This window comes from Pseudopipra pipra, chromosome 4 (genome assembly GCF_036250125.1).
Source record: "Pseudopipra pipra isolate bDixPip1 chromosome 4, bDixPip1.hap1, whole genome shotgun sequence".
Classification (NCBI taxonomy): domain Eukaryota; kingdom Metazoa; phylum Chordata; class Aves; order Passeriformes; family Pipridae; genus Pseudopipra; species Pseudopipra pipra.
The window spans coordinates 66,998,018-67,012,962 of NC_087552.1; the positions used below are offsets into that span (position 1 = coordinate 66,998,018).

Consider the following 14,945-nt stretch of genomic DNA (forward strand, 5'->3'; position numbering starts at 1 on the left):
CTTAGATGATACGGAGAGAAGGAACAGCCATCCTGGGTTTGCCAAACACAAGCCATGTCAAACCAGTAAAATTTTCTTCAATGGAAGAGTTACACACAGAAGGAAGAATAGGTGTCGCAGTTTACTTGATTAATGTTTGTGACTATTAATTACTAAAACTTTCCCATGATCAAACTAAATAGCAAGATCTTAACAGAATTACCATGTGTTTTCAAAGACACAGAGGTGACTATACGCAAAAGAGGAGTCAACCAGATCAGACTTGGCAAAAAGCTAACGCTACCTTGGGATGCACAGTGTATGTGACACAGGCCATAATCCTTTCACCCAACACTGCTCCAGGAAGTCTCAGAGGCAAAACTGCAACTCATTCTGAATGTGGGTCTTTAAGCCAGACAGGAATAGCTGGAGAAAAGCCACAACACAACTACCACCAGACATAGACAATATTACCTGCCAGGAAAGGCTGAAAGGACTAGGGACACCAAGCTTACAGATCAGAACACCGAGGAGAAAGTAAGAGTCAGTTCTCTCTATCCACAGCAAACAGAATAATCAATAAAATGTTTGATTTGCAGCAAGGGAGATTTCTATGCAATAGAAAATTAACAGCAAAGTATTTAAGGGCAAAAATAGGTTGCTTGGTAAGGTTAAGGAGTCTCCATCAAATACATCATTTTAAGAGCAGATTAAACAACTAACAAGAGCAGAATCAGCACTGTCTCCACTGGCCAGAAGACAGATATATGAATGAGATAAAAACAAGGATGGAACAAAACCTGAAGTAAAGTCTTTATAGCACTGATAAGAGATTCTGGAATATTTCACTCAGCTTGGGTATCAAACTTAAGGAGCTGGTTTAAAAAGATAGTTGCTTTGATTTAAGTCTACTTCCAAGAGTGCAATTAAAAAAACCCAAAACAGCTACAACAACGAAAAACACCACAACACAAAACAACCTTAAAGAAAATCAACTGCATTTTTCAGACAAATCATCTATCTTTTAACATGTACCAATACTGTTGTGCTTTAATAGTAGATAAAAAGCTCAATAATCAGTACGGTCTACCTGAGACAATTCACAAAGGGAAAAAACAGGGCCACAAAGCTCAGCTTCCCTGCAAGTCCCCTGGCTCCCAATACGCCGCAGTGTTCAGACTGCCCGTCTGCTCACCAGTTACCCAAACGTGTTCTCTCTCTCAAATAGTAAAAGTGTGATTGGGAAGACAGAAAAAAAAAGACAGCCTAATTAGAAGGCTAAATCCACACAGTAGCAGTAGTATACACAGACATCCTTTCTGCCTTTCTCCCCCTTGAAGGCAATACAGCAGAGTTGTAAGCCTAACCAATGCAACTTCCTTTCAAGTGTTGGCCAACTAGCTCAGGATGTCTGACCACAACGAGGACTGGTTTTCCATGAAGAGGAGCTTCCATCATCCTCCTTGTTCAATATTGTCAGTCAAATTTTGCTTAAGAGTAAAGGAAGAATCACAACAACATATTGGAAGGGCAGACACAACAGGTGCCAGAAAGACACCTTCCAGTGATCCTCTCATGCCTTAATGACAGGGATTCCTGCTCCACTAAACCCCAGTAAAGCCCACTAAGCAGAGACACCTACAGAAGAAATAATCATCAGACATAACACCTTCCTGACCATGTAGTGACACTTATTAATAGATTACTCCTGAAGTTATTCACACTCTCTCATGTCACAGACATACCCCTACACAATATCCATTTTGGTGAAAAAGATTATGACAAGGACACTAAAAATGTACTAATCATAAATAAAAAGCCTTAAAAGCATCAATAAAGGCAGAGCCCACTGCATCAACTATTTTTTGCTGATCATTACTTAATACAAACACTAAAAAAACCTTCACATGTAACTTCAAAATTTAAATTACTCAAGCAAACTATACAAAAGAATGAATTTGTGGAAAAAGTGTCAGAGATAAGACAATGCAAGCAAAATAAAACAGAGAAAAGTAACTTCCTGTTTTAAAAAAAAAAAAAGGAAATTCATGAGTAACAAGGAAACTATAGAAAAATTTTTTCCCACCAGAAGAATTCATCCCTAACTTGGGAGAACATTTAAAATGTAAAAATACAATTTTCTGGGAATTATTTTTTAATATTAGGGCAATACCTCACATACTGAGAGCTGGAGAGGGAGTCTTGATCTGCTGGAGGGCAGGAAGGCTCTGCAGAGGGATCTGGACAGGCTGGATCGATGGGCCGAGGCCAATGGTCTGAGGTTCAACAAGGCCAAGTGCCGGGTCCTGCCCTTGGGTCACAACAACCCCCTGCAGGGCTGCAGGCTGGGGGCAGAGTGGCTGCTCAAGAAAGGACTGGATGTGGCACTAAGTGCCACGGTCTAGTTGACAGGGTGGTGATCAGTCAAAGGGTGGACTTGATGATCTCAGAGGTCTTTTCCAACCTAAATGGTTCTGTGATTCTGTATTCTCCTATTGTAACATTGCACACAACTTATCAGCTATTTCACCAAGCCAAGACCTCATGGAAAAAGCAACAGATAAGTGATGTTGACTTTCTCAGGATTATCACAAATATAAACAGGGCTGGGAGTAACTTCCCTTGATTTTTTTTCAGTGTTCAGTTCAAGGGAGTTCAGATCCTCTAGGCTTTAGCAGAGGAGAGACACAGATTAAATGGACTTTTACAGCTTAGCCATCAAGTCATCAGAAACACCTGACTGAGAGGATGAGCCAATCTCACCAACAGGTAACATCATTAGGTGCAACATGCTGACTTCAGTTTGTTTCAAAACTGGCTTCACATTTAGACAAATACTCATTTCTGTCATTAGTCAAAAGCCACAAAGGCAAGCACACATTCAGACTTATGTGGATGTTCCACTTGTATGTAAGGAATAAATTCCCACAGGCCATTACTAGCAATGGTTTGACAAACTCTTGGGGACCAGAACAATCCCTAAACCCTACACAATCACTAGATTTTTCACCTGATTAAAAATGAAAACATAGGTTCAGAATGACTTTAAATATTGACAGAAGAATGTTCCTCTTCATTCTTATATTAAGATACAGCCATAAAGTTTAAAAAACCCCATGCAACAAGGAGTCTAAATAATATTCAAAGTATGTGTGCTTAAGTGTCATGATTTCTACATAATTCTGAAAAGTGGTCACCAATGGTAGCACTTCTAAAAACATTATATAATAATTAATATTTAACTTAGTTACTATGCAATGTTTCTCAGTACAAAGTTCCTCCTACTCCTACATAAGGTTTCAAATCTAAAGCTAGTGGAGAACACTGTACAAGTACAGTAGCCTGTTTTCCAGAAAAAAAAATAAAGTAATTGTCATTTTTTTTTCCTCTGAAATCATAAGAATATTTTTTAAAGCTTTTTTATATCTGAAAATAATAGAACTTTGTCAATTTTATTCCTGTGGCTTAGACTCCTGTGATGCTAAAAAAAAAAGCCCCAACCCAGTCAGCTTCAGGCTGCTGCTGCAAGCTGTCTCAAATCACAGCAGACACCAGTACAATTCCCTGCAGACTCCCTCAAAAGAAGCAGAGAATGACAGTATAGTGGAGATGAATCTTGAGAGTAGCCAAGGAAAAGAAGTGAAGATAAAATAAAGATGATCACATAGATAAAACTGCAAAGTTTCTTTGACAGTAAAGAGGAGTTCTCTCTCTTGCTGGGTGACAAAATAAAACCTTAATTCATTTGAAGCCTATTCCAGTGAAGGTTTGGGTTTCAACTACACATTATCTACAGCCACATAGATAAGTTAAGGCCATTAAAATAAAATTGTGACAAACTTCTACTGAACCTCAGCTAAACCACTAACTTGCCATCTGTTGTAGCAGCAGCTTATTGAAGATAAGCAGCCTCGAAGCATTATGGCAATTAAGAAATCTTTTGGTCATTAACTCCACACCAATTAAACACTAAAGGCTGGCAGAACTGTACTGTGGCTCAGAACTGCATTTTAAGGCAAACTCTTCTGTTCCCAATGACTGGTTTCCCTACAAGACCCAGTGTGGCAAAGAAGCTTTAAGCATTTCCTCAGGCACTTTGGCCACTGGCAGCCCTAACACACACATGGGTGTTCTCCTACTCAAAAAAAAATTTACACGCACACATACAAACTATTTAGTTCACTCCTACACTTACACAGCAACCTCATTAACCCACATTCAAAAATATCATATTTCAAAAAGCTTGGGTTCATGCACACACACATTCTCACACATCTGTCCAGCAAAGCATCTCTGGGGTTGTGTCACCATCAGTGTTACCCAAATTCGGAGCCTCATATCCATCTCTGTGAAATACCCCTTATAACAAGTTTGAAACAGTCAACAATTGGCTTTAATATGATTACAGAATTTGAAAGAAGTTCCTTAACTTCTTGTAATATTTACAAACAAACCAAAGAGTCTACAAAAACATGTTTACTCAAGGCACTTCTACATCACACTGCCTAAATCAATGGAAAAAATCCTCTAATATTAGAAAATATCTGAACTACCTTGAGAAGAAGAGAAGACTGAAAGGGTACAACTTACCAACATCTCTAAGTATCTGAAGGGAGAGCGTCAAGAGGATGGGGCCAGGCTCTTCTGAGCAACAGAAGAAGAGGCAATGGGCAGAATCTTGATGCACAGAAGTTTCACCTAATCATGAGGAAGAACTACTTCACTGTGTTGGTCACTGAGCCCTGGAACAAGTTGCCAAGAGAGGTTGTGAAGTCTTTCTCACTGGAGATATTCAAGAACTGTCTGGAAGCAATCCTGTGCAATGTGTTCTAGGAAGATCCTGCTTAAGCAGGCAGGTTGGACCAGATGACTCCACTGGTGGTCCCATCCAACTTCAGCAGTTCCGTGTACAATTCAATGGTACCATCACCTTCCTAGCTTAGGAAGACTTCTGCTCTGAGAGCTAAAGCTTCTATTGCTGCACAGATGGGGAAAGAAAACAAACACCCTGCCACCAAAAACTAGAAAACAAGCTTTGGCTTAAAAAAAAAATCATCTTAAAAGCAAAACTACTTCAGTCCCAAAATACAGAATAAATTGCAAAGTTTGCAGTGCCCACAGTCAGTGCACTGACTTCAACCATGTCAACATACAGCTGTTTGTATCAGTTCTCTCTCTTTGAAAAAAGCCTCAAAGAGGGAAGCTGGTGGCAGAGCATGTTCAAGTCTGGCACCCCTGCCTAAAGCCACTTCTTTTGCTTGTAAGGAGCTGTCACTGATGCAGCCTGACAGCACAAAGCTTAAAGCAAGGAGTCAAGGTAGAGCCTTACAGCACTTTGCAGAACACTATGTGAACACTACATTTAATACAGTTCCAACTTATTTCAGCACTGCACACAACAAGATATGCCCTAATACACAGACTGTAAAGTCATGGCTTGCATTAATTAAAAGACTTCTTCGCAGAGCAGGATCCATTTGACAGCCTTCTTCTCTTTGCTTCACCTTACAGTGCTGATATAATTAAGTTTATTTTAAGTGTCAGTAATGGCAGACACTCAAAACCTATGAGGGACATGACTAAAACTTCTTAGTCAAGTCCAAAAAAACAAGTCTACATAATGTCATGCTCAGCAAGTACGCTCAAAAGTCTGTCTTTCGTGAGCTCACCTACCCATTTCAAAAGGCTAAGGATATTTCATGTAACATCAATAATATTTGCTCTTTTACAGCTCTTTGTCCCCTCATCCACATTAACTCATCTCCTACATCACCCAAAAGAAAAAGCAAAGCAATTTTAGTCGTATTCTATCCTCCCAAAGACCCCATCCTCATTCACTAACCATGGAATTTTTAACTGACCAGATCAGTAATTGCCACCTGTTTCTTCTGACATCTGGGGAGAATAAAAGTATACCAAAAAAGACCAGTCCCCGAGAAAAGAGTGTTTTGCTACATACAGAATATATTCAAGTGCTCTTTCACAGTCTTGTTCAGATGTCAGTCTAGTTGGCAAATATCCATGTTTATAGCTCCTAAATGGTTAGTTGTGGTACAGAAAGAAAATTGCATGGGCAAGGCTGAACACAAACTCTTGAGTTATCCTGCACCAGCTCTGGCAGCAGCCAGCCAGCCAGCCCTGCTAGCACACAGCTGTGCTAAATCCATCTGAGAGGCAGATTACTACCATAAATCCAGATCACGTATTAGCTTAGATGACCAATTTTTGATCAAATCTGGCTCAGGAGGTAAATGGTTGTAACACAACATGCCATATGCATTTCTCCCCTTCTCCATAGCTTTATGAGTGTTATAACTAAATGAGATTCCCAGTACTGTAAACCTCCTTCAGCTTCTGATGCTGTAGAGAAACATGCCTACTACTCTACCCTTTACTCTCCGGTACCCTTTTTGGGGAATAATTTTAGAGGTTACTTCTGCTATGCTTGCAGATTTCATAAAGGAGGTGAGACCTTAAGGAGAAAGGAAAAAGAAAACTACACAAAAAAAAAAATGTATCTCACAATTAATTCACTATTGACCACAGAAGTCTAAAAGCCTCAGTGCAGACTTCAGTTGCCAGTATTCCTATTCCTAATTCAGAAAACTACAGATGGGTCCATGGAGCCCTTTATATTTTTACAGGACAACTACTGGATTTAATTACTACAGCTAACTTATCAACCATGTATTATTTAACAAGTAGATATCAATCACTAGAGTTTTACATGCTAGTGATACATGCATGTTTTCATACACAACCATTAGAAAGCTCACCTCTACAGCACATGTACAGATTTGTGACCTAAACCATACACTGCCCAGTTCTCTACACTATTTGGTTTTGCTCTAAGTAGAGAGGCTCTTATTTCCAAAAAGAGCAACAACTGACTTATGGACCAAAGTGAGCAAAGCTGACATTGCAATGCAAGCCATTACTAAACTGGCACTTTTGACATTTTTGCCATAATAAATATCTAGAAGAATAAAGATGGTCATCTGAAATTTTGTATCTAGAACAGTAAAGTTCCCTGTGCTGCCAGCCAGACACTTCTATCCAGCCTGTTACCTTTCCCTGGAGAAGAAAGGAACAGCTATTTAGAGCAGCAAACACTGCCCCAACAGCTGATCACATCCTCCATCTGTTTGCAACTCAACACAGACCACTGAACTGCAGCCAAAGCAGTTAAAGAAAAAAAAAAAATAATCCAGCAGCTTTTTCCTAAGAGCAACTGCCATCCAGGCACACTCCCAGAAACCAGCCCTCTCTGCCTATTGCTGCACAGGGCTCCAGCCCCTCCTGCACCAGCAGCAACTCACCTCCCACAGCCACGTTCTAGGATGAATGGGAGATGAGACCGTAAGAGATGCCCTAAAATCCAGATGCCATGACCAACAAGTCTGCTCTACATCAAGGCAGGCCAAAGCTCTGGACTTCAAAATAATGACTCTTGTGACACTGTAAATACTTTATTATTTACTTTGATGATTGTGGTCTCATGTTTTTGAGGATCCCTCAATAGCAAACACTTGAAAAAGCTACTACAAGCCAGTTCAACAGATCAGCGTGTGAAAGGAGGACTATTGCAAAAATATACTGTGCATGAGGATTTAACTTTGTGACATTCCACCCTAAGTAACACTACAGTCACCTCCAACCTATTGTGTTTTATTCCTCTAGGCCTGAGGAGAGACAATGCATAGGAACATTTCATGGAAGTACCAAGTGATTTTCTTCTGGGAAACACACTATGGAGTCAATAATTTTTCTCCCTATAAATGAGCAAAGCTACTCTCTCAGTTTTAAGAAATGATCCAAAGGATCACTTATCATAATCCTTATGAACTCCAACTTTTTTTTTTTTTTCTTTCAGGAAGAAACCATAACCAAATAGGCAGGTAAAGGCTAAGCATGGCCTCTTATCTAGGTTTTTCATACTATCTGACTTAGGGCATCCAGCTTGTACCACAGTCTCTCAAGGTTTTCTTCAATAAACAGAGGAGATAGAGACGGCCACTGGACAGAGTGGTGCAGAACAGGAGTCCTTCCGCTCAGACGCCTGAGTGGCTTCTGTGATTATCAGGAATTTTGAGATGGAGAAAACTACATTTGTGGCTCTTGCAAAAGAAGGGGAGTTGATTATTTAAGGACGGGGTTCAAGTATCCACTCCAAGTAAGTTTTTCCACCAGCACTACACCAGTCCAACATGAACAACAGCCTCGAACAGGCTCACAAGCAGATACACTAAGTTTCCCCCTAAAACCCACTTTGTAAAACAGTGCTCAGACTAACTTCTGCACCACTAAAGAGGCTGTACACTCCATATTAAACAAAAAAGTAAATATTTTGAAAATATTTAAGAAAAAATCCATACTTCAGGAATATTGCTATGTTACTCAGACCTATCTTTAACACTGTTCCTGGTGTGTTTCTTCACAGAGCTAGGAGGTGAAGGTCAATAATGTCACAGGCTGCCCTGAATTTTTACACTATAAACTTAAGTAACTCTTGTGTCAAAAAATAATGGCATATTTATTCTATTGCATTCTCAGACAACCCTCAATGTGGGCAGTTCCCCTAATAACATTAAGAGCAGCATTGTAAATGTCATTTCACAGTTGAACTCTTCATTTGCAGCACAAGAAATCTGGAAATTGTAGATTAAGACATTAGCAGAGAAAAGAACCACGGTATTCTTCTAGCCATTTAACTCAATCTTTTCTTTATGTTTAATCATCCTAGGAAAAAGTCACATATGGAATACTCTTTCTCAAAACAGAGCAGTCCAAAGCTACCTTGGTCACTATTAAAATTCAAAAAACCAAACCCACAAACCACAAGAAAGGAAAACGCAGGACTGTTTTCATTACCTTAATAACAGGGGATATATGACCTCCTTTCCACCAGTGAAGGAGCCCCAATAAATATTAAATCTTCTTTGATTACCCAGATGCATATAAACCCAGAACACTGCCTAGCACATCCATGAAGCCCTGTACATCCTAAGCAAAGTAAGTTTATTTCCCAGCTATTTCTCCCAATCATTTCTGCACAGCAGGTCTTCAGCAGACCTGTATTTGTTCAGGACCAGCCTTGCTACACACATATATCAAGGACTAAACAACAAAGCACCAAGAGACTAAGCACCAAGCCACCACCAAATTGAATTTTCACATCCACTCAGCTCTCTTTGCTAGGCCAAAAGAGAGGCAGACTGGATCCCTTCCTCACACAGACTCTAAAGGAGAAAGGGTCTGAGGGCTCCCCCCAAGATGGGATACAACTACGAAAGGATAAATGTCCTAACCAAGAAAAGAATTATTAAGTACCTAAATAATCAGAACCTTCAGATACTGTTTGGGGTCAAAAAACTTGAAGGAGAAGAACTGGACAAGAACCCTGAACATTCTCATCAATATGCACCTATTTCAGAACTAACTTTTCATACTAATCTAGTTCCAAATAAAATCAACAAGGTTTTGCTTCCACAGTCAGGAAACAAAAGTCTGGAAGGGAAGGGAGTCACTATGCTTTTCAGAGTAAAAGAGTTCTCTCTCTCTTAATCTCACAAACATTTTGCAACTAATACAGCAAGGAAAAAAACCCTTTGCCTTCACACCCAGAATCAAATGTCTCATAACAAAGCCAAAGGAGGATACTTAGCTTGTACAGATTAGATACTGCTGAACTAGATGCCAATTTTTTGGACACTCTTTCCACATGTTTCATTTAACAATTCACAACCGACTATTCTTGTTATGAACTGACCATGATTTAGCAGGTGCAGGAGGTGGGGGAGCAATGGAGTGCTCAGGGATTGGATGTACGTCAAGGTCATGAGTACACACAGCACACACTTCCCAGGAGCAGCACTGCCCGCTCTGAGCCAACCACTAACACGTGTGCCCGTGGCCTCGGATCTGTTAGCTGAAAAATGCCTTAACTGATCGGGGAAGAAGCTAAGAAACAGCTATTAATGTGAATGTTATGCAACCATTAAGCTTGTTTTAAAGTTTGAAATGTTCTAGTTCTCCTTCTAAATTAGCAAGTTAACTCAACCATACCATCTAAAACAAACCCTAATAGTTTCATCCCATTCCCTTACATCTCCTTTTATTAAAAAGAGAAGAGCATAAGCTCTCCAGGGCAGGGACTGCATGTCTATTAAAAAAATAAAAAAAAGAATTGAGTCAGAGGAACAAATTTGCTACCTGACTGTCAAAAAGGCTTATTTTTCTTCAAGCAAGCATTGAGTGTTCAGAAGTACCTGCTTCCTCAGCCTGAGGAGCAGAGGTTACAATACTATTTTATTGACTGGCATTTATCCAGTTTACCTGAGCCTTGACTCAAAATTGGCCAAAATAAGTTTGCTTTTGGAGGGGAGGAGGCCCTACACAAAAGCACAAAAGCTGGCTATTCGCTGAACTTCTGAGCTCCTGACAAAGCTCCTCTTTTGAATGTTTCCTTTCTTTTGAATGTTTGAATCATGGAGGGGGAAGAGAGAACAGGGAAAATCTCAAATCACAAATCAAACACAGATATCAGTAAAACACAATGAGCTACAAAGCTGCTGAAAAAATTTGCAATGTAGGGTCTTCTATGTATAGAATCTCTATTTAAAAAGCAGTTCCTTTAATAATAAAGGAATAGTCCAATGAAAAATTTTATTACATTCTAAAACCAAGAGCTCTCAAACGTAAGAAGATTTAATACATTACTACACTTGACAAACAATACTTTGAAAAATGCAAGTGAGAGAACTGTAAAATGGCTACTAAACTATTCCCCGTATTAATAACACAAGATCGGTCAGGCCTGTAACAAAAAGTACTTGTGTAGCTGATCAGCCTGACATAACTCCTCTTCACTCCAAAATTCCTGAACATGGTAAGGAATAGCCAGTTTTACTACAGTGTACCTATGAGTTATGCAGTGCTTGCTAAAGATAATCAAATGCCTCTCACCACGCCAATAATCCAAGTCCATCAAAAATTTATAGGATCAAATTATGAAGGCCTGGTGCAATGCACTACTGAATTAAAACAAAAACAAAACCAACCAACTCAACAGAAAGCAAGATCTATTTCTTTAAATATGTATATTAAAAAAAATTTGAAAATTCCTAGATAAGTCCTGCAGCAGCACTGGACAATTAAGTGACTTGGTTTCCAATTCCGGTTAAAGCTGACTCAGTTACAGGTTTCCAAAACTCAGACTCCCTTGCACTGATACAGTGCCAAAGCACCCTTAATTTCACTATCACTCTAAAATATCTGACAGTGCTTCAGAGGATGAATTGGGATGCTATAAAGCACATGCATGGGATAACATACCTTCCAGGAAGATTCCATCAGGAGCTGCCCACTTGCATCCCAGAACAAGACTTAGCATGTACTCTAACCCAGAATTTAGCCTACAGTCTTAAAAACTCTTCAGATAAGATGCATAAAAAGCTCAGTTAAAACATACTTGTTAGGTCTAACAGGCTTAGGTAGAATTTCAGTACCAGCACATGTACCTCATTCTGAACAACCACTGACACCCAAGAACGTGGACCACGCACAGAATCATCCCTTAAAAACATCCTGTTTCACTCTTATTTTAGGCAAGATTTGGAAGAAACATCTGAAAGAACATTAGTAGAAGGATGTGCCCACCCCATCCACAATGGATGCCCTAAAACCATGGAAGTGAGAAAAGCTGGAAACAGAGGGCATGAGAATAAGCAGAAAACATTATGCTGTACAGCAAATACTAAATTTGAGGAGGGGGTTATATTTTACATCTTTTCAGAGATTAAACATTCAAGTTTGTCCCACAGAGCACTGGCTGATGATTTCTCTTACCTACCAAAAGGAACTTTACAACATTCTGTGTAAGAAGAAAGTAAAGCAACTCTGGTTACTACTTTAAAGCTACTCTCCATTCAGCCAAAACAAACATTGCACCCAATTTAGAAGTGATCAGTCACGTAAAATACAGTTTTCTTTCTCAACTTCATCCAGAAACAACATATGCTGCTCTTTCCCTCAAAGAGCGAAGTCTTGTTTTAACCATGTACCCTTAACTATCAAATTTTTATATACCATTAAGGAGATTGCATTTTCATGTCAGCAACTGTCGTGTGATCATGCTTTAAGATTTCACCTTTGCAATAAGATTATCGGTGAACTTTTAAGTACTGGCAATTTTCAAATGTCACCACCATTGGAAAGCTATTGAAAGTGTCAAGAAAGAGGTCACTGAAACCACTGTGGAGGAAGCAACACCAACTTTCAAGGAGCATTATGAGGTATAAGCATTTGCCTTTCAAAAACTGAGCACAGGGATTTATCTATCCTCAAAAATCTAATTCTAATATGCTGTTTGACTGAACAAGGTCTCTGCTCCAGATTTGTTCTAGATTAACTAACTGATTTGTTTAACTGACTTCAGAACTCCCCATTTTCCATCAGACTTCAGAACCACTTGCACCACACTAGAAAGTGAAAAAGGAACGCTTGACAAACCACATACACGTCCAGGAGCGCAGGCAAAAAAAGATCAATTAAGACAAAGTCACAAATGCATTCAGAGTAACACATTGTGCACACTTATAAAACCATAAATAACATATCAGTACGTGTAGCAGACAGAAGTATGCTCCCAGAAATCTAGTGCTGAAATACTGTATTTAATTTTCAAGGCATGACATACTTTCCAAGTTAAGACTCTGAAGACTGAAAAATTTTATCAGGAACTACCTAGTCTGACAAAAAGAAGAAACACAAAGTAGGAAGACTAGCAGTGACATTGGCTTTTAAGATAAATTTCAGAAAAAGATCCAATACTACACATAACCACAAGACACAAACATCAAAATATTGGGGATAGTGGAGCAACATCAAGGTCCCGTTCTGCAGATCACTTCATTGCTTGTTTTATTTCCCTTGGCAGGATGATGTTTAACAATACCGAGGAACCTGTGTCTGGAAAAGCTTGCAAACTTAGATGTAAAACAAAACAAGATGCATCTTCCTGCTAGAGGTTTAGTTAAGAAGAGTATTTAGGAATGACTTGCAAAGTTACAAATAAAACCTTGCACACTTGTTCACCATTATGCACTTCATTCTTCTGGATATCTAAATCACACAAAGACTACTGTCCCAGAAGGAAATTATGCCTGAAATAAGTATCAGATTAGAACAGACATACAGAAACAGTTTATCTACTGTGGATTTTGGGTAACCAGGTATGAAAGTGTATAAAAACAAGTTTTAGAGGGGAGGTGGGGGGGAGAGAAAGTCAGCCTGCAACCATCACAATGCTTGTCAACCCAGCAAAATAGGTGGGCAAAAAACTACCTGGATAAGGAATTAAACTCATGTGTTACATCGTGGTATTTCAGCCACACTACTTAAGCCATTTCTTCTGTTTCTCCCTCATGTGCTCAACAAGTTTATGAGAGCAAGAGGAAACAGAGCAGGCAGTATGACAGACACATGGAAGTCTGAAGATGCTGTCAGCAGGAAATGCTGCTGTAGATACAACACCTCAACACAAGCTTTGTGTAGGCAACAAAAAAATTGAGGTAACCTTATGAGAGAAAGGAAAGTGAACTTATTCACTCTTTTGTCACTTAAGCCATAGGACACCTTCCCAAAGGGCCTAATCTTCCAGCAATTTTTCTTCGGGGAAAAAACCAAAACACTGATTAAACTATACAATCTGCTCCCAGTAAATAATTTTATGAATTATTACAAAATAATGTAACAGATCTGAATTATTCCGAGGCACCAGAATGCAATCCACAGCCCAAGCTACAATGAACCCCGTACGTTTAATAACCAAGTTGTCTACTGCAAAAAGGGGGCACAATGAGAAAAAAAATACACACAAAGGTGCATTTTTGTTTTCTCAAGGCCTGCCCACCCACTTCTTACAGCTCCTCCATTGGGGCGAGAGAGACCCCGAGGATGGGGGACCAAGGCTCTGGGGAGAATCCCCCGGGCGACACGGCCCCGCGCAGGCCCTTCCCCCACAAAGGGTGTGGAGCCGCGGCCGCTGCCCGGCCCGGCCCCGCCGCCCCCTCCCCGCCCCCCCGGGTCCGGCCCCGCGACCCCTGCCGGGGCCCGGGCGGGCCGGGGGCGCGGGCGGAGGGCGCGACGCGGCCCCCCCGGCCGCGGGTGTGCGGTGTCACCGCGCCCGCCCGGCCCCGCTCACCTCGCCGTGTCCCGCCGCGGCCCCGGCGCCGCCCGGGGCTGCTCCGCCGCCGCCGCCCGGCGCTGTCAGCAGCGCGCCCGCCGCGCCCGCCGGGGCGGGGGCCGCTCCCGCCGCCCCACCGGCCTTGCCCAGCCCGCCGGCACCGCCGCTGGGGCCCGGCCCGCCGGCGCTGCCGAGGCCGCCGCCCCGCTTGTTCTTCCGGCGCTTCGCTCCGCGCTTGGCGTCGGCCGGACTCATGGTGCTGACACCCGGGCACGGGAGCAGGGAGCGCCGGGGAGGAGGAGGAGGAGGAGGAGGGGAAGGGGCGCGGGATCGCGCCGAGCGCCCGGGGGCGGCGGGGCCGGGCTCGGGCGGGGCTCCTCGGGCGGCGCGGAGCGGAGCGGGCGGAGCGGGGCTGTCACGGCCGCGGGGACTCGCTCGGCCCCGGCGCCGCTGGGCAGAGTTACCGTCCAATATGGCGGACACAAGGGGAAAGTGATCCCCCTTTACGTCGGGGGGCTCCCCCTCGGCGCTGACGGGAACCCGCCCCGCGCGGCGCGCTGGGGTGCGTAGTTCGCTTGCCGCGCCACAACCTGCGGCTGTTGCTGACATCGGACTACAACTCCCAGCGTGCATCGCGGCGCCCGCCTGGGCGCGGCGGGTGAGCTCATCCGTCCCCGCGGGGGCTGCTGGGAGTTGCAGTCCCCCGCGCCGCCGTTGGCTGCGCCCGCCCGCGTTGCCACCCCGGTCCAGGGACTACAGCGCCGCCCAAGAGCCACGTGAC

The 14,945-nt window shown here is 42.2% G+C and overlaps 1 protein-coding gene across 4 annotated transcripts in view; it reads right to left on the reverse strand.

Annotated features, from left to right (window-relative positions):
- Window positions 1-14,658, reverse strand: part of FAM193A (family with sequence similarity 193 member A) — a 76,213-nt gene extending 61,555 nt beyond the window's left edge. For 3 of the 4 annotated variants that reach the window (XM_064653389.1, XM_064653388.1, XM_064653387.1), the window contains exon 1: window positions 14,183-14,658. In XM_064653389.1, coding sequence (XP_064509459.1) covers window positions 14,183-14,419 — 237 coding nt within the window. In that variant the 5' untranslated portion in view covers window positions 14,420-14,658. The remainder of the gene's footprint in view (window positions 1-14,182) is intronic. The other variant, XM_064653390.1, reaches the window with a different exon arrangement.
- Window positions 14,659-14,945: the final 287 nt, after the last annotated feature.